The sequence below is a fragment of the Pteronotus mesoamericanus genome, unplaced genomic scaffold, assembly GCF_021234165.1.
Source record: "Pteronotus mesoamericanus isolate MK-2021 breed Mesoamerican mustached bat unplaced genomic scaffold, CSHL_Meso_final contig_182, whole genome shotgun sequence".
NCBI lineage: Eukaryota > Metazoa > Chordata > Mammalia > Chiroptera > Mormoopidae > Pteronotus > Pteronotus mesoamericanus.
The window spans coordinates 6,982,097-7,002,143 of NW_026555078.1; the positions used below are offsets into that span (position 1 = coordinate 6,982,097).

Consider the following 20,047-nt stretch of genomic DNA (forward strand, 5'->3'; position numbering starts at 1 on the left):
TGTAGCAGTCATGGAAATCCCATTCCCATCCATGGGACCACAATGCCAGCCTTAAGAGGGCACTAGCACCTGGAAGTGGGAATGCCCCAGGCTCTGATGAGCTCTCTTAGGGGTTTCAGGTACCTGCTCCTCAGTCCTCTTTTACCTGTGGCTCCAAAAACCTCTCTGTGAGCCAGGCTCCTCTGCACTCCCTCCAGCTCCCTCTCAGCTTCATCCAGTCCTTGCAGTCCGGTTGAGCCCCAGGGACCTCCTGGCCTCCTGGTGGCTTCTGCTTCCAGGACCACTTCCCTAGAGTTTATTCGTGTAATTCCAGTCTCGAGGACTCTGAAGGGCTCACTGGGGCCAAGTAGGTTAAAGGTCACCAGAAACTGGTGGCTTGTGCTCTGGCCCCAGTCAGCTGTGGCCATTGCCGTGGGCTCGGGTGCGGTGGGTGGAGGCTGTGGGCCGGCAGCACCACAAGACCAGCAGATTATCAGGTAGCGCGTTGGCCAGATTTTGGCAATCACCAAATACTGCTTTTCCCACCTGAGCCTGAAAATGCTAGGGTTGTTTTCAGAGAAGACTGTGGGCCAAGGGTGAAGAACAACGTAGGACCCCGGGAGGTAATTCCAGAAGATTGCAGGTCACTTTCGGAGAGGTAATTCTAGCCAGCAGGATCAGGAAGATACATTTTTGATGTTGATTACTCTTAGTGCTTTTCTTCCAAAATTGCCACAGTCTTACATACTAAAAAACTTGAAGATCAGCTCTCTGTTTTATGGCGGGTGCAGCATGTCTCAGTTACTTATGTCTGGTACACCTGGGCTTTCATTAGTGGCGATTGCTTTAGGATTCACTGTGAGTGATCTGGAAGGCCTGAAAAATGCCCGCTGTTGGTGGAGTTGGGAAGGATGGTGAGATGGTGAGGATCATGGTTATGCTAAAAAAGGGGACCTTAAAAAGTGCAAAACATGTGTTTCTGCTGTATAAACAGAAGTGCAGCCTGCCAGGGAGCTTCGGGGGAAACACCCTGGCTTCTTGGTAAATGGAGAACCCTAGGGAGAGGGTAGCAAAGGCGGACCTGTGGCTGTTGCAGGCTTCAGCGCGAGCGCGTCCAGCCTTTAATGGGGGCCGGCAGTCTCCGAAGAAAGTTCACGGATATACAGCATGACCTGGAGGGCGGGCTATTTACACACAAAAACATAATTGATTCCATATTCCTCTCAGACCTAAAAACAATATTCATGCTTGTTTTTAATAATAAAGTTATTTGGTTCAGAAAGTGGTGTAGATTTACACAGAGCGTCTGATGAGTAACTCAGATTGTTCTGCTCATAACACAATAGAGGAGAAACAACCTAAGAGAATTATTTTCAAGAGAATTTGTGTGTGTGGAGGGGTAGGGGAAGGAAGGATTGGTTAACTGAAATGAGAAAGATTCCAAGTAATGATTATTAAATTTAATACTAATTAAATTAGCATTCCAGAGGGACTGTATTCTGGAAATTTTGCTAGTGATTTCACTCAGCAGCCCAGACTCAAGGCCATTTGGTGGGAAATGGCTCCTTTGCTTTGTTTTGGTGGTGTTTAAAGTCGATCCAAAATCAGTTCCTTTTTCAAGAACTAAAGCATCACTGGTCTCTATTCCACCCCAGAGATCTGCCGAGGTTTTGTAAAGGGCCAAATACTAAATATTTAGCATGAAATAGACATATCCATTAAAAAAGGAGTATTGTGTATGCTAATAAAATTTTATTTATGCATACTGGAATTGGATTTTATAGAAATCATTTTATGTAATTTTCACATGTCATGAAATATTAGCCTTCTTTTGACTTTTTTATTTCAATGACTTAAAAATGTAAAAGCCATTCTTACTTCTGGGACAGTGTAGTTTACTGCCAATGCCTGCCTAGTTCTTACTCCACCTTACTCTGCCTTTTGGGAAAGAATATTCCTGCACTTTGCATATGAAAGGGGGCCACAGTGCGTGTGTGTCCCTGTGGATCCCCTGGTCTTCCAGCCTCCCCTGTGGGGGATGAAGGACTTTGATTGTTCAGGACTTAGCCACCAGCACCACCGCAGCGGTGGTAGCAGGGAGGCCAGCCTCACAGACACGGGAAAAACTGTGGGCTCATTCTCCGCCCAGATCGTTCCGAGTGGCTCTTGAAATAGAGGTACCGGAGAATGCAGACAGGGGTAGAAACTTGAGCCAAGCCTGTGCACTTCCTTCCGTTCAGGTATCTCTAGAAGGAAGAGCTGTGAAAAAGGCCTCGGTGGCCTGCCTGTCTTCACAAATAATGCATATTTTAAAAGGCGTAGGTGTCCCTGGTGCTTCCTTTCATCCTTATTCTGGAGAAGTAGGCAAATGGTAAGCTTCTACAAAATGTAAGCATATGGTTTTGTCTAGTACAATGTTTAGGGAAATTACAAAAGTTGCAAAAACATCCAGTTTTCCTCCAATGATCCACATAATGTGTGACAATGAAACAAAGACAGATATGCATTGTATTTAGTTAAATCAGTTTAATAGGAATCATTCTTATGAGGATACCCTCCCAAAACCTTTAATAAATATGAAGCTTTAAATATTTGTCCCTTTTTGTAATTAGTATAGCTTTAGCGGTGGCTCTTCCTGATTTGGGAGGAAGCGTGCTTGACTGTTGCCAGGCAACAGCTAATCACCGTGTTAGCTGCCGGCAAGCCATCGGCATGAACTGTAAATTCTTTTGTCTTGTTAACAAAAAGTGAGTGTTAAAGATGCTGCAGTATATAAAGTCTATTCCGTTACTCAAATATATATAACTCAGACGATAAATTCCTATACTAATAGGACCTCAACGTGCTACTAAAATTTATAGGGGATTGAGAGAACCCGCTGGTTCATTCCAGTGCGGGAGTCAGATGTGGACTGCTCCTGGCAGCGTGTAGAACGGGACAGCGATGTAATAGAAGTATTGTTTTTCTCAAGGTCTGCAAAAAAGAAGCTGAAGTTTTTGTTAAGTTACGGGCTGTGCGGTGTCCGCAGGCTCACAGCAGAGCTATCCCAAGTGAGGACGCTGGGGCCACCGTCGCTGGCCTCTGGGTCTGGCTCCTGGTGGCCCGAGTGAGCTCCCGGGGTGTGTGGTCGGCCCTGCTGCAGTCAGTGCCCTTGTCCCTCGCCACCCCCCGCTCAGCCAGGCTCAGTGCAAGGTTTCTAGGACAAAACCTCATGAAGCTCATTTTCACCTCATAAGCAAACATGGCGTGTGAGTCATCCTTTGGACACAAAGAATTAAGAAGGGAGAAAACCCACTGTTTATTTGGTCAGTCCACTTTTTTAAAAGAGTGAAACTACACTGTATCCCAGACTTGACCCCAGACCAATGTCAATCAGCGCCTTCCCGTTACATGTTTCTAAAGGCTGTGGTTGATTGTTAGGCGGGCTACATGCTTCATCAGGCACTTTGGCATATATTTTGTCACTTGACCCTCGTACCTTGTGCACAGGACAGACACAGCAGGGCCCTCGGGCCCGACGGGGAGGAGCTGGAATGAAAGTCCCGGGTTCCTGTCATGCAAGCCCAAGCTCCGCTGTCCCTGAGTTTAGGCCTGGGTTGCATGCAGGAGACATGCAGAGAGGTCCATTTGCCCAGTCAGCCAGTGGGAGGCATCAAGGGAATGGCCCAGATGTTGAACATATTTCATTCTTCGTTTCCTTCATTTCTAGAAACGGCTCTTAGATGTTTTCTAACACGTTAAAAAAGAGTACTCCATGTCTCTAAGTCCCCCTGTCTGCATTACCATTTTCTTTGCCCCTCCCTGCCCCAACTCCAGCAGAGTGGGTCACCTCATGGGGGCGGGGGGACCCTCTCCTGTCTTCCCCACAGCTGTGATCACTGTCAGGCCCCCGTCATGCGGGACAGCTTGGGTTTTCCTGCCAACCCCACTGTTCGTCCCAGGGCTCCAGTGCAGCAGAGAGCATTGTCACCAGAGGCTGCAGACCCATTTCTGCCCCTTTTCAGTGTTCTTTTTTTCCTCCTTTTTTTCCCCCCAAACTACGAGCTGAACTCCTTTAGCATCATGTAAACACGTTGGAGTATGTTAACAGCTGCCTCTCTTTTCAAGTTGAACAGGCTCAGAACTAAAAGGGGAACCGCTTTCAGGTTCTGCTCAAGTTTGCATGTGACAGCATCAAAGCTATTTTTAGTGGAGTGATCACCGGCAAGAAGCTGAAAACGGCTGCTTTCAACTATAAACAGTGGAAAGAAAGGATCATTTATGCACTGCTGCAGCTCTTGAGTCCATTTGTACGGGAGACAAAGGGGTGTGTAAATCTCTTCTTCAAAGTTACGCAGGCATCTTGCGCCTGTGCAGAGCCCCACGGCTCTGCCGAGAGGCGGAATGTTAATTTAGCGCTTGGCTGCCCGGGCTCTGAGTTTAACTTGATGCACTGATAACAGTGAATTACAGGACTGTCCTTTGGGTGTCCATTCTGGAAAGAAGGGAAGGTATAGGTGCTCAGAAGCATCCCGGAAACTTTTTATTTCCTGTGGCTCACAGAACTCGGGAGACAACAGGAAATGAGAGGTGGGTTATATAAACGCCGAGGTGCCGTGGAAACAGCATGAGTCACTGCTGGCTGCAGGACCCTCGTGACTCCACCTTTCAGAATTAAGTGTCCTTAGCTGCAAAATGAGGATCCCGATACCAGCTCTTTATACTTTAGAAGAGTCGGGTGGTTTTTTCCCAGCAGATGTTTATTGAACTCCTGTTCCGTGCCAACCACAGAAAACTTTACTAGGACAGCCATGGCCCTCGGGGGCACGATGGAGCCACCTGGTCAGTGTGTTACATACAAATACAATACAGTATGCTGCGAACAAAGGAAAGGCTGGGCCTGCTGTGGGCACTGCGAGAGGTGGGAAGAAGACAGAGGAAGCAGAATTTTAAAACGTGTTTGAGAGTTTGCAGAGAGGAGAATAGAGGGAGGAGTGGTTCAAACTGCAGCAGCTGAGTGCGTGAAGACCGAAGGAAGAGGCACGTTGCTGCGTCCAGGGCCCACGAACAGCTGCAGATTGCCAGAGCGGGGCGGGCGGGGGTGGGGGGGAGCAAGACAGGGGATGGTAGGACAAGGAGCTGGAGCCAGTTGAGGTGTCACTTAGAGAGCAAAGGAACTCAGAGATGCACAGGCTGCAGGGAGCCAGGGAGTGGTTTTGAGCACAGGATCGACTGGACTTCTACAAAGAGTACGGTGGAGCTCGTGAAAGTCAGCGCAGGTCCAGGGAGGAAGTGGTCGCAGTTTAACGCAAGCATTGTAAGTAAGCCTTACACCTGAAGTGCGTCCCCAGGAAAGGCTAAAGCCAGGACACCAGTCTCAGCGCTGGATGGGACGGAACTCTGTTGGGCGTTGCCTGTGAAGAGGGGCCTGTGGAAGGTACAGAAGTAGCTTGCTGGGAAGAGCTTTTCAAGCCTGACTTAGTGCTGAGCTCTGCAGACGAGTGGGGGAAGGAGCTCTCAGCCCACTTGCCCTGCCTAGGGGACATGTGCACTGCGTGCGGTCAGCGCGCATGCGAAGGTGAACGGAATGAACAAGCACCAGAAAGCACCCTCTGTATGTGGGAGTCAAGTTCCCCCAAAGATTTCAGGAAGCTAAAGTTTTCCTGAATGTGCTTAAAGTTTCAGTAATGTGCTAACTCTTATAGGCCATAGAAAAGCAAAGACGGGGGACCTGCAGAACAAAAGAAAGCAGAACAGAAGAACGTCACACACAGCTGAACTGACTGTCATACCCAGGAAGAAATGTCCTAAAAAGTCACCACACAGTACCAAGTCTTCATGTATTTCGGATCAATAAATACAGCCCAGAAGTAACATTACTTTATTAAAATGATGTTCTCTTTGAATTTAATCCTGTCAAGGAAGTTTAGCAACATTATCTGCTTCTTTTTCCTTTCAGGAGAGGAATGAATGTGTCTGTAAGTTTTCTGGAAGAATCAAACGTGGGCGTAAGGTTTTAGGTGCATCGGAGTTGGTTCGTGGGACTGTCCCGCGTGGTTTGTGGGGAGGACCAGCACACTCGAATTTCCCAACCATTTCTTCTTTGCTTTTTCTGAGCAGGGCCCCAGTGCCTCTGGGGCGGTGTGAGAATAGGAGAAAGTCGCAAGCAAGCAGTGACCTGGTACAGGTGGCGGGAGGTGGCCGGGGACAATGTGGAGGGAGCAGCTTCGCGGGCAGGGCCGGCTCTTGCACTCACTCAGAAGCATCAGGACAAAGACATCATTGAGGTGCTGATGCCAGTCACACTGTTTGTTGCCTTGGCAGACATAAGAGATTACTTTTGGAAATGGAAAATTGCTTTTTTGACACTTCAAAGCCAACCATAAATAGATGCAGTAAACCGTAGGGAAAATGTCTCATAAAAAAGTAAACTTCTATGCTGTTACGTACAACTTCAGCCTGGACTTGGAACCCTTGATATAAAATCTAGACAGTGGTGTCCAGCTCTGTATCATCATATTTCCAAAATCAGCACCTATGTCCCTCATCTTTGTGCTGGGGTGAGGGACGGGACTGACTCTCAAAAGAGGAAATGAATAATCAAGGTAAGTCACAGTTTTCCCACAGACAGGTCATTCTCCTGCCTGTGACTAGTTTTCAGCTTACAGGAAGTACCAGTATTAAACTTGTCAGAACATGGATTAAATGTTTACATCTCCTGATCTCTGGCAGCCTGGAAGATAAATAGGCCATAGTAACTTTGGTCTGCCTTGCGGAGGTTTTTCTCTGAAGCTCCATTAGTTCCACGAAATAGTAAGAGCTAACGTTCTTTGCATCGTCTGTATCAGGCAGCGTGTGGCTGCTGGTTGCCGCCTCAAAACGATGTGTCATCTCTGGAAATCGTAAGGAGGGTGGCGGCCGCCCTGCTTCCTGGTTTTGGGAGGCGGCCCCGAGGATTTATAAAACCTGCCAGCGAGATCAAGGCGAAATGGTATTTTCAGTCCAGAGGTGTCTCCTCCTGAAGCTGTAGACTTTTAGATAAAGCTTTCCTCCTGTCACTTGTCTCCAACTACACTGACACTGTCTAAAGTCCCCAGTGGTCCCGCATTTTAAACTGAAGTTCTTTTCCACCATTGTCAAGATCTCCGCGAAACCACTGCCGAGGGGAGGGGAGCAGGAAGAGCTAGGGCTCCTTAACCTTAAAGGCCCTCCACCCCAGCACGGCCCGAGGGGGAGGGGGAGCGGAGGGGGAGGCCGAGGCGCTGTCGCTGTGCGGCCTTCTGCCACTCCATCTCGGAGCCATGCTGCGCTCAGACCAGCTGCTCCCTGAGGGCCCTCTCCCATCACCAGGAAGCAGGGAGGCTCGGTGTCTGCATTTGTGGGGGCGGTGACAGCGAGACAGAGAAATTCCACGGGAAAGGCTCCGTGTTTCAACTTCCCAGGATTGCACGTAAGAGTATATTGAGGGGCTGCTCTGTGGGCCGTGATGGATGACAGCCAGTGTTCACTGGGCACTTACGGGGTGCGCGGCACTGTGACGAGCACCCCTACAGAGTGGTGACGCCGTTGGGGCCTGTAGTGTTTACCGGGGTGGCAGCTGGAGACCGCCGGTGGTGAAGCCCATGTGTTGATGGCAGCACTGTCAGGCCTCCAAGAAGGGACAGATGAGGGTCAAATCCGCTTAGGCCGCATGGAACAGGAAAGATTGTTGATGACTTCTGCCCAATGGGAGGGTCCTTGTCCATCAGGCGCTAGTGTTATGTTTGTGTCATTTACAGCACCGTCATTGAGACACCCAGGGAGAGCGGTCTCCTAGTTGTGTCCAGAGCGGGGCGCTGTTCTGTGCACAGCCCTGTGTCTGTTATTTAGTCTGTTTGCACACCTGTATCCCATCCCCTTGGAGGACAGGATGGTTTCTTCACTGCCCTGTTCGCATCCTAGTGCAAAAATGTGTTTGTTCAGGGAACGGACGAGCGAGAGAAGAGAAGGTAGGCAAACTCCAGAGCCTTGGAACAGAGGGGCAGAAGGCTTAGAGAGGGTTTTAGCCAGCTGTACGGGAATGCCTGTTTATTTATTTACTTACCTATCTATTACTTATTTTAAAATTGTAGTAAAATACACATAGCATAAATTTTTCATCTGAGCCATTTTTAAGTGTACAGTTCACCATGGCATTAAGTACATTCATGTTGTTGTGCATCTGTCAGTTCCATCTAAAGAACTTCTTGCATCTTGCTGTACCCGTGAAACAACTCCCGACTTTCCCTGCCCCCAGCAACCACCATTTTCCTTTCTGTCTTTTATGAACTTGACTGCTCTAGGTCCCTCGTATAAATGTGATGATACAGTATGTGTCTTTTTGTGACTGGCTTATTTCGCTTAGCATAATGTCCCCGGGATTCACTCATGTTGTAGCATGTGTTGGAATTTCCCTATTTTTCTTTGGCTAACGGAAGAAGTGAATAATATTGCAGTGTATGGGATATGATACAGTAGGCAGTCGGACTGACGTGAGCCGAGTAGGCCAGGTCACCAGGGCGGAAAGCCTCGGGTGCCTAGTAACAGGCAAAACTGGGAAAACGAGTATTGTAAGGTGGGACCTCGCCCCCAGGGTGACCTGTCCTCTCCTAATCTATTGCTGGCCATGTGGTTCGGACCTTCCCCTGACCTTTCCTACGCTGGCATGTCGCTAGTCAAGCGGTAGACCCCTTCAGGGCAGGAACAGGAGGGCCTGAGAATAGCCTCATATGACGTACATACAAGCCCTTGCATGACCACTCCCTTAAGCATTAAGCCTGCAGCAAATATCTTTTGTCTTCTTTCTCCTTATCTCCAAGGGCACTCCTTCTGCCTCTGGTAACTCATTTCCTGAGCCCACACAGCCCAGCTGGCTCACTTCTACCTCTGTGACTTCTAAATAAGCTTTTGCTTGTATTTGAGTTCTTGGCTCTGAATTCTTAGCCAAACTCAAGGACCAAGGTCCAGCTTCACCTGTAACACCTGTGCCATTCACCAGTAAGAGAGACCACATATTCTTTGTCCATCCATCCATCGATGGACTGACTCCTGGGTTGCTTCCACTTGTGCCTCTTGTGAATAATGCTGTGATGAACATGGGTGTATACCCATCTCTGAGTTCTTGCTTCCAGTTCTTTTACGTGTATACCCAGAAGAGGAACTGCTGGATCATACGGTAATTCTATGTATAATTTTTTGAGGAACCACCATACTGTTTTCCATAGCAACAGCACCATTTTAAGGTGGACGTCTCAGTTACTTAACTCTTCATATATGAGTCTTTCCTCTGTGTTTTACAAGTACAGTTTGTCTCCCTTCTGCTCCAGTTACATCTTTTGAATCAGGCTACTTAAAGCCTGGCCCGTCCCTTAGGCTGGGCCGCACCATCAGCCCAGATTCCTGAGCTGTCGCCAGCTCTCTCCCAGCCACCTTTGGACAAGCTAACTTTATCACCTTAACTCCTGGGAAGGTCTCCTCTGGGAAGCCCCAGGCTGCTCCAGAGATTCCCCTAGAGCCAAACTGGCCCTAGACTGGTAGCTCTTGGAACAGCTGCTCAGCTTCCCGTCAATTCCATCATTTTAATTGTGATTAGTAGGTTCATTTGCATCTAAAAGGAGCAGTTTTCTTATCAGCACCATTGAGTTGGGAACCAGTGTGCTCCATTTATATAGAGTGGCCCATTTTAATCGGACCCATTAAGCAGTAAAAGTAAATGTGGGTGTTTTACAAATGCAAATATATCATGCAAATAATGTACTTTATGCTGAATGATGCCTTGGTTTTCATATGTAAAATTAGAAACTGTGTAGCACAAAGATAATGATAAACACCTTTGCATCTGTTCTTAAGATGTATCTTGAGCTGTATGCGTCTAAAATTGTAGCAGAGGTTTCAGGCAGAATTTCTTCAGCACACCCAAACATGCATTCCATATTATCAAAAATATACATGTACTTATCTAGTTATTTATATATTCCTAAGTAATCAAGAAATTGCAGAAAAGAGTAATCCAAATTACCTAACCTCTTACTTACCATCAGTGATGAGATTTATAATTTTGTTTCCTTTTTTAAAGGTTTTTCAGTTTTTATCTGAGCTGATGATAGTGAAGAAGAAATGTTACTATATAGCCTAGTTCCATTCTAAGAGACTTGATTATGTCTGTAAGAGATATTTTTAATCTTTAATGTTGGAAATAATCCTGTTTTAGGATACACAGGTAGCTATTCTGTAAAATCACTTAGTAGAATAATGACGACCTTCTTCTGTGTGCAGTGAACTCAGCGAAGTTCTAGCAGGGAGGTCCCCTTTCTCCTCTGCCCACCTGGGTTTCCCCTCTTTGGAAAGGCACAGTACACAGCTGTGGAAGGCGAACGAAAGGTTTAAGACACTATCAGGTCAGGAAATACCGCAGAGCGAGATCAGCTCCCAGGGTGGCTGTACAGACAGTAATTACCAGGCATGTTCAGAGGTGGGGAGAGGCCCCAGGGTTGCAGTGGGCAGAAAGGGTGTCCCTGGGGTCAGGGATCTGCGCGGAAGCCTGAAGGAGGGAAGGGACTTGGCTAGGTGGAGAGGACATGACAGCAGGACATGCCAGGCAGAGGGGGACAGCGTTGGCTTGAGTGAGCCCTGGGAGTACAGGGGGTGCACAGGCGGCCTATTGGGGAGCCACAGGAACCCACTGAGCTTGACCCTGCCCTAGAAGCTACCGGTTTTCACACACTTTTGTAATCACCAAACTCTCCAAGTGAAAATGGATGTGGAAACTTAAGATACGTAACACACATAGGAAAAGTGAAATGCTTTGTTGGCATTGTGATGGGACCTCATCTAGACCCCTGCCCCCCAGCCCCACTATTGTCAGCACAACAGGCTCGTCCTGGGGGGTTCCTGGGAAACAGTTTGCAAAGCATGAAGGTGCTGTTCTTTGAGAAGAGGGCAACTAGCGATTAGGCAGAGCGGACGGGGTCGGGGAGAGATTGAGGGCGGGAGGCCTGCTAGGACCAGTGGGAACATCCGCAAATGAGCTGACGTGCCCAGTGGAGGAGGAACACAGAGGAAGGGAGAGCGCCAGAGACCTGAGAAGGAAAGGGTTGGCAGGAATGGGCGACAGGCAGCAGGCGGGGAGGGGACAGGAAGGCATGGAGGCTCCAGAGTTTTGAACTTGAGCACCAAAGACTGAGTCAGTATCTTCTTCTTTGTTTTTGTGAAGAATGCTAAGTTAAATTGCAAGCTTTTAGTCATCTGATTGGTGCCAGCCAAGTTCCAGGACTAGAGCAGGTTCTAAGAAGTTAGGGAAAGAAAGGCAGGTATCCGTGTGTTGCAGGGAGTGAGCGTCCCGCTGGGGAAGGGTAGGGGGGGGACAGCCACAGACGTGTTGTGGGTTGAGTTGTCCCCTGAGAATTTATATGTGGATGCCCTGATACCCAATCCCTTAGAATATGACCTTATTTAGAAATAAGGTCATTGTGGATGTAATTAGCTAAAGATGAGGTCTTACTGCAGGGGGGTGGCCCCCTTAGCCACTATAGAAAGGGGAAATTTGGATAGAGGTGAGCACACACGGGGAGAAGCAGGGAGGCAGAGATGGGGGCAATGCACGTACAAGCCAGGGGGTGCCAAAGATCACCGTCCACCAGCAGGAGCCTGGAGAGGGGCCCGGAACCAGTCGCTGCTTACATACAGCCCTGAAAGGGAGCCAGCCTTCGTCTTGGACTTCGAGCCTCCAGGATGATGAGACAGGAAATTTCTGTTGCTTAAGCCACTCATTTGTGCTCCTTGAGAGGCTGAGAAATCCAGGATAGTGTGCAAAGTGCCCATGGAAAAGAGCAGAGGAGACAGCGGTGGGGAGCCGGAGCCCTCGCTTGCGGGGGTGGGAGTCGGGGCGGGGGGGCAGCCAAGTGCTGTGTCGGGATGCAGCCAGAGATGCCTTCCAGGTCTGGGGACAAGGTCCACTGGAGACGCAGAATCGGAAAAGCTAGGGTTTCCGTGAGTCCGGAAACTCTCCTAGGAAAGGCATACTGAGTAGAAAAGAAGGGAAGCTAAAACTCTAGGAATGCCCCTGATGACAGGCTTACAGCGGAACAGAGAGCGAGTGGCTGTTTAGAACAGAGAGTGGGAGGAGGAGAACCAGTCTAGAAGGGTATTTTGAGGCTAAAATTGGAAAGGATTTTAAGGAAATAATGTCACAAGTTAGAGAGTTTGTATATTCAGAAAATAAAAGCAAGCTCCTCATGTGAGCCCAATGCGGGGAGGAAGGGATGCTCTAGTGCCATCAAGGGCCCTTGGCCTCTGGGGACTCTGACGCCAGGATCATGGCCAGGCCAGGGAGGCGGTGAGGCGAGGGAGTAGAGGTCAGGCTGTCAGTGCCCAGCAAGTGGGCTTTGTTAGTACACAGCTGAGTTACAGGCACCAAAAGGAGGTGGGACTCTAGCAGGTACTTCGCGATGGGTAGGACACGACGACGCTGTTAGTCCTCGGAAGGGGGAGGCCCTCGGAAGGGGGAGGCCCTCGGAAGGGGGAGGCCCTCGGAAGGGGGAGGCCCTCGGAAGGGGGAGGCCCTCGGAAGGGGGAGGTGAGTGCAGACAAGGTAGCAGAGGGAGGAAACATTCCCCCGGGGAGAAGAGGGCAATCACAGAGTGACTCTGACGAAGAAGAAGGTGCAGGTGCAGGCAGGCATAACGAGGGTAGACGAGGGATGGGGAGTGGTTTTGGTTTTAGAAGCGAGGGGGCGACCCTGGCTGAGGAGGGGTGGAGAGGGGGGGCTTCGGACTTGGCGAGTGGCAGAAGTTTGGGGCCTGCTTCCCTGGGTGGCTGGCCACCATGCCAGCAGCTCTCACTGTGGGGAAGTGTTATGTCCAGAACATACGGCAGGATCTGGAGGCATTTTGGTTGCTACCCTGGGGGCGGGTTGCTGCTGAATTCTAACTGGGAGCAGCCAGCGCGGCTGCTGAACACCCTGTGATGCATAGGGCGTCCCCCTGACAAAGACATGTTCAGCCCCAGTTAAGGAATCGTGTTGCCTTTGGTTGACAGTTCTCAAGCATGTCCGAGGAGGGAACCCTAGGTTCATGGTGTGCTTTGTGGGATATCATGCAGCATTGATACATTTAAAGAACATGGTACCTGTTACTCCAGAGCAGCCGCCTCGGTCAGATTCTCGCGGCCATTCCAGCCCTCAGCGCAGCCGTGGCCTTGGCGTGACGCGCACGCGGGAACAGTGTCAGGCTGATCTCATTGGCGTCAGGATGGGTCTTTAGCTTAGCATCTGGCCAAGGTAACAAAGCGATTCCTTTCCTTATCATGATCCACATTTTGCCCTCAGAGCAATCTTGCCACACTCTCTGTTGTGGTTTTTGTGGTCCCGAAGGGCTGCTGTCCGCCTGCTTCAGCAAGGCCTCCCCAGCCACTGTCAGCCTCAGGAAATTGGCGAGAGGCTACCTGTGATTGTGCAAAGCCGCAAGGTCACTGCGGGCAGACTCGCCAGTCTAGAGCTACGCAGGGTCCTGTGCGGAGTTACGTTTTCTTAAAGCCTTGATCAGGGAGCATCTGTGAAGCTGCTTCTCCTTGCCTCTTGATATTTAGGAACTGGTCAGTGCTGCTTTGGACTGAGGACCATTTGCAACGAGATGATCTCAGAGCATCCTTGAAGAAAAGAGGAAGGTGGAGAGGTGCGGTCGCCTCATCTGTCACGAAGAAAAGAGCCAAACCAGAGAGTGCACAGGGTGTAGGAGGAAGTGCTGCTCTGGACTGCAGCTTCCTCGGAGTTGACACTGCCGCTGGTTTTCTGCCCTTTGCACAGGGCCATTTTTACGTGCATCAGCCCATTTCATTACCACACATAGATGCCCTCTTAGCCCCCAGTTTGCAGCAGGAATTCAAGCTCTGGCACGTTAAAAAAATTTTCAGTCTGTGTTTTGCACACATTCCCTGAATCCGAATCTGAGGCTGCCCCACCACACCTAGCAGGGGACCAGGCGGTCCCTGAGATGCCTTTAGATGTCAGCACACTCGTTTCGTTACTTTAAAAGTTTAACAAATGTTCCCGAGAACTCTGAACTCTCCGCTGTGCTCTGTCGTGAGGCTTTTCACACTCTGGACGATATTTTGTGAAACCAGAGACCACCTCACACGTCTCTCTGTCAGAGTGCACCGATTTCTAAATTCCAAACTTTCGCGACCAGCCCCCAGGGGTCTGGGTTAGTGTGTGGCATAGGTCATACTTGTTTTTCTGTTATTTCCTAGTGATCAACCCGCAGTCAGAATTAAAGCAATAGAATTCCAGGGTTCCCCCCCGCACCCCAGGAATGCCCCTTCATCACAACTGCTTTGGGAAGGCATAGTCTGATGGTGAATGTCTTACACCCAAAGGGACTGCCTTTGCACGCTTTTTCCAGCGTTGATGGCAGGAATCTGCTCAGTTACCTAAAGCAGAGCGAGCGAGCCTGGCCTCCGTAAGAACTAGAGGAGGACAGGCTGGTGCCTTTTCATGGCTGGCGTGGGCTTCCTGCTTTTTGGTGTGCGGTGGCCCGTCCTGGCAGAGATGCCCACGGCTGGGGCCGTGCAGAAGCGCAGCGCGTAGGTTCGTTCTTCACTGCCCCAAACGCTTTAGGCTTTGACTCACGTCTTTCAGAGTCTGTTCTATATTAATGCTTTCTCTCATTTTACATTAAAAAATACTGAATTGTGGTGAGATACGCATAACATAAAATATAGTGTCTTAACCATTTTACAATTAACCATCTTAATCATTGTATGGTTCACAGTGTTAAGTATTGAGTTGGCCAAAAGGTCCGCTGTGTTTTTTTCCATAAAGTAAGAGACACATTTTTCATTTTCACCAATACCTTTATTGATTTGGATATTTTGAGTATGTCAGCCCTCTCCTGCTATTATTGGCTTCTAGTGGATAGAGGCCGGGGTGCTGCTAAACAACTTCCAATGCATAAGGCAGACCCATAGCAAAAGAAATGTTTGGCCAAAATGTCAGTAGTCCCGAGAAACTTTGCAAAACCACTTTGGACATGTTCAAACAGTCACAGCACCTTCTCCAACCACTGCACAAATCTTTTTTTGCATTTCATTTGTGTGTTTACCTTTCTTGAAATAATAAAGCATAATATGCCGAAAATATTGCATATCTTCTTCCATCTTCCTTATTTAAATGGTTGTACAAAAATTCACCAATTTTGATGTTTTTTTTTTAAGTACATGCTGATCTGACAGCTGTCACAATACAGTCTAACAAAACTGTTTCAAATGAAGTTAAAAACAATTAAGTGCTACTAGAGCCACTGTACAGACAAAAAAAACAAACTTTTTGGCCAACCCAGTACATTCACATAGCTGTGCAGCCAACCCCCTTAACTCTTTTTTTCCTTGCAAAACTGAAGCTCTGACTGCATTAAACAGTAATTCCCCAACTCCCCCTCCCTCCAGCCTCTGGAAACTACCATTCTCCTTTGTGTCTCTGCGAATCTGACTCCTCCAGGGACCTCCTGTACGTGGAATCTTATAGGATTTCTTTTGTGTGGGTCCTATTTGACTTAGCATAGTGTCCTTGGGGTTCATCCATGTTGCAATATCTTGTTCTTTCTTTAGACACACCAGTTCACATTTGGCACCTGGGTTCTTAGTGGGGGGAAAAACTACTTTTCTTAGTTTGCTTTTCATTAGATTTATAGAAAGCCCAGGCTGGTGCAGGCGTGGGTTGTGCCAGAGCCTCCCAGGGCCTTGCTTACTGTCCAGCCGGGTTCATGGCAACGAAAGCCCGTGGGTGTAGAGAAAACACATGACAGATCATATCATTATGCCACGTGTTTTGGGGCCCTGCAACCTGCTGACTCACGGTGTCCCTTTGGGAGTTCGAAGTAAATGCCACTGAGAGTGTGGGGCCCAGGGGGCGACTGAGGAACACGTGTCTCCGGCCGACGCGGGGCGCGCTGTCCTGGACGGCCTCACTCATCTCTTGGGATTCACTGGCTCAGCTCTGGTCTTCGTGATCAGCGGGGTCGGTGTCCTCAGATGCCAGTTCACAGACTGCCTCTCCGGCAGACGGGGCCTTCTGAACCTGCTGTTTGGCGTCCGCTGTCACAAAGCGGGTTTGGGTTATAGTTGCTGAAGGTGCTGGAATGTTGTTAGAGTGTTACTGAAATGAGACATTTGTGGCACTGGTGCTGGGTGGTTTCTGCTCGTAGGGGGAGCCCACAAGTGTCTGTGTCTCACACACGGTTAGCCTGGTTGCTTTTCCTAGCCTGGGATTCTGCCTCACAGAGGTTCTTAGTGGACCGCCATCCACGGCCTTCTCCCACGGAGAAGGGTAACTAGGCAGTTAGCGCTAGGAGACTGAAAGCGGAAAGCCGGAAGACGAGAAATGAGGTCGTGCCGATGACGTGTGTGCATTGGGGCGCTGACCTCAGAAGCCCTGGCCTGGTCTCGGGCTGAGCAGTAGGTGACTTGGGTGAGTCCCTTCACCTCTCAGGGCCTCCATCTCCTTGTGTATAGGATGGAGAGGATGGGTCCTGCCCTGCCGACCCACCCACCCACAGGATTGGAGGAGCCCATGGAAAAGTGTTGATTGCTGTCCTCCGTAAATGGTAATTTGCTATCCCAGGTTCAAGCAATGCGAGCACTTTTGTATGGTGATGAAACCCACTTTGGTAGATTGAAGGGGGTCCCAGTGGCCACTTCTCATGGCAGTGACCATCTACAAGTCACCAGCATTTAAGTGACTAGGTGTGGAGAGTCTCGTACCCTCCTCTCTTGGTTTGCCACAAGAATGGGTGGTTTCTAAAGTGACCTCCGGTTCCCCTACAACAACCTTGGTCACAAGCGTCTTCTCTGGATGACTAGGTTGGATACATACTTTTAGGTAATTTCATTATAATGTTTTTAAGCCAACTTTGAGCTTTAAAGTACAGTGAGCCAGGAACAGCTCCACATTTTTGGGAGGGGAAAAAAAAAATCAGTGTTCGTCCTCTCCAATCTGCAGCCACTAGGACCATAACCAATGACCTTTCTGTAGGCTTTTTTTTTTTTTTTTTTTTTGTCTCTTTAGATAGAATCATAGGAGGTTGGAGCTAAATAAGTATGTCAGTAAGTTCCTAGAGGCCATAAAATAGGGCTTTTAATCCCGCCTCCCTCATCTCCTGTGACCTTCTTAACACCAAGCACAGTTCTCGATAAGCACTTAATAAATCCTTGAGTCTACCAATAGGTAGCCAACACCATTTTGAGGGACGATCCAAAAAAGGAGTGTAGAACATGGGACCAGTGAGCTCAAAAGCTTTGTAATTAGCACAACAGGAACTGGCATAGCTTGAGCTAGAAAGAGACCACAGGTGAGTCCATCAGTCGCAGTGCGGGCCAGGGAGGAACAGGTGGGTGGCCAGTCCCCATCTCCCTACATGACCAGAGTATAGATTACTCAGATATCACAGCAGGGCATCCGGAATGGTGATCAGTGACTTAGGTACGTTAAAAGGATGTCATAGGGACCTTGAAGTTGATTTCCATCGTATAGAGAATTTTCCTTATCTAAAGCACTGGATTTTCCCATCCTCAGTTCTCCATTTACTCCTTCGCTGGCATCTACTCAGTTTTCAGCCAAATCAAGGTCAGGATAAAGAGGAGCTTTGGATGGAAGTAAGCCAGATATTCAGACTCCTGCCGTAATACTCGATTATTGAATTCTCTGAAGCACCAGCTCCGCTATAATGAAGTCCTCAGTTTTTAAATATCTTTAGAAATCAGGTGATTCGGTATTAACAACAGCCAGCTTGCTGTCTCCTGTTTTCTTATAAAAATAAGGTGGTAAAATCCCAGGAGCTGGCTGGGGTTGTAAAAAGATAATCTTAAGCGTTTTAATGCATATTATTCTTCATGCAACTTTGAGCCTTAAAAGCCTCAGTGGAACAGGAGGGGAATGAGGTGGGAGAGAAACCGGCTGGCTGCCATCGTCCTACCGCCCTGCGGCCCTGAACAGACATCCCGTTGTCCTGGGCAACTACTGGCCACTCGGAGGCCACAACTGCCGGAGCCGAGAATCAGGGCTGCAGAAAAAGCCCTAGCTGAGATGCATCATTCCCGTTCACTCTGAGGACAGTGGATCCAAAACAAAACAAAACAAAAGGTCCATTTACATCACGGTTCGCAGTGTGTTTTCTAGCACATTTGGCATCAGCCTGATGTTGAACAGTATTTTTACACTGTAGCTCTTTTCTTCTCTCTACTCCTTCCCAATCATGTAATGTATCCCTGTACCTGCTATGCTATTTGTACCTCTGGTGGTGACATTTTGGTCACTGGCCTTTCTCCTTTTGTTACAACAGACCCTGGGTGACGGGCGAAGCATTTGTCATAGAACCCTTTGGGTTTCTCAGTCTCATTCACTATGCGTGTTTCCAGCAGCCGAGTTTACGAATGCGTTCTTCACACTGACTTTTTGTTTTTCTCATGTTGAAGGTGATTGATAATGCATTAACCAATATCATTTTCCATGGACTATTTTGGCAAAAATAGTTTAGACTGCCTCTTGAGCTGGACGCAGTAACATTTTTGACTAAGGGCTTTCTAACATTAATCTAAACCAAAGCTTGATTTAGAATAACCTACTTTCCACTCCAAAGATGTTTTACTGAGACAGGCTCGGTTATAAAGTTTTTCACTGAGTGTTTTAAAGCAGTGAAAATGCTTGTCTATAAATGCAGTAAAGTGTCTTTGTGATATATTGATCTTCCTTATTTTCTTGCCTCTCTTCTTACCAGACTGTGGGCGGTAACATTTACAAAATGTTTTATAGAGTATGGAGTGCAACATTTTAAGCCAAGAAATTGAAAACAGGATACAAAACAAGAAGATAGAGGAGGGAGAGAGTCTATCAAGGTCGTATCTGTATATTAAGGGTCTGATGGTAAAAAAGCTAAGAGAGGCGAATCTGTGTGTATAATAGGCAAGGCACCAAGAAGGGATGGGAAGCCACCTGGCCTCAGACTTGGACAGGAGTTCTCTGCCGTGTGGAATCACAAAATTATGAGCAAGTTAGCAAAAGGTGTAAGCTGCGACGTTGAACTGTGTGAGCTTGCCATCTGGTTTACCTGCAGATGATTTCAGTGCCCAGGAGGGAGCAGAGGCACACAGTAACCAGAATACCCACATGAACTGTTCCATTGAGTACGAAGCCCGTCCATCGTATGATAAAGTGAATGGTGTTAAAGATGCATTCGCAGAGGGTATAAGGAAGGCACAAGGGGGAACGTGTTTTGAGGCCACGTGGAGTGACGTGGTTGGAGGGAGAGCTGTTCTGAGTGTGAGCGAGCGAGCGTCGAGGAGCTGGTCCTCATGCTGCTGTCTTTTCTCTTTCAGCACATCAGGCCCACCCCTCTGGCCGGGCAGTACCTTCTTCAAGAGAAATGGAGCCCTTCTCCAAGGTAAGTCCCTAGAAGTACCTCTCCACCTCACCCCTTCTCAAGACTCCTCTGTGCTTGGTGTCCGTCAGAAGAGTTCTGTCCTGTTGAGAAGTGTGACTGCTGTGGGCTGGGGTCTGTTTGCCCAGTTGTCTTTATTTCTTCCTACTCACACCTCCTGGTTGCTATGAATTGTTCGTCTAAAGCCGGGACTACTCCTTTGGTCTGTCGTTACTGGTCATATTCTAGAAGCGTTTGGCTGGCTCTGGTGAAGTAGAATTATGTGGCCGTTAAGATGTGACAGTAGCATAAACTGGGCCGGCAAAAACACACCCCGCTAAGTATTTTCAATGCTTGGGCGGGTGAGGGTGGTTCTGGGTGTTTTGGCACTTCGGTCACCGTGGAGGTCCACTGGTTCCTGGCTGACATCGGACATCCATGTGTGCCTGGAAGGGTGACTGTAGGTTTGTTGGGAGGCTCAGAGTTCAGACACCCCTCCCTAGTCCCTACAAGCATCCTTTGCAGGGAGACATCCTTCCTGCTGCCCAGCCCATGGTCAGCTGCTTTGCACAAGTTCCCGTGCCATGTGCCCAAGGAATTCAAACTGTCTTTCATCTCTACTTTTGCAATTAAGCTTCTTTTGAAAGAGCCAGAGTTAAAGAAGAATA

General features: G+C 48.5%; 1 protein-coding gene across 5 annotated transcripts in view; it reads left to right on the forward strand.

Annotated features, from left to right (window-relative positions):
- FOXN3 (forkhead box N3) overlaps positions 1-20,047 on the forward strand; it is a 352,396-nt gene that overhangs the window by 222,814 nt on the left and 109,535 nt on the right. For all 5 annotated transcript variants that reach the window (XM_054567164.1, XM_054567167.1, XM_054567168.1 and 2 more), the window contains one exon: positions 19,339-19,403. In XM_054567164.1, the coding sequence (XP_054423139.1) occupies positions 19,339-19,403 (65 nt within the window). The remainder of the gene's footprint in view (positions 1-19,338; positions 19,404-20,047) is intronic.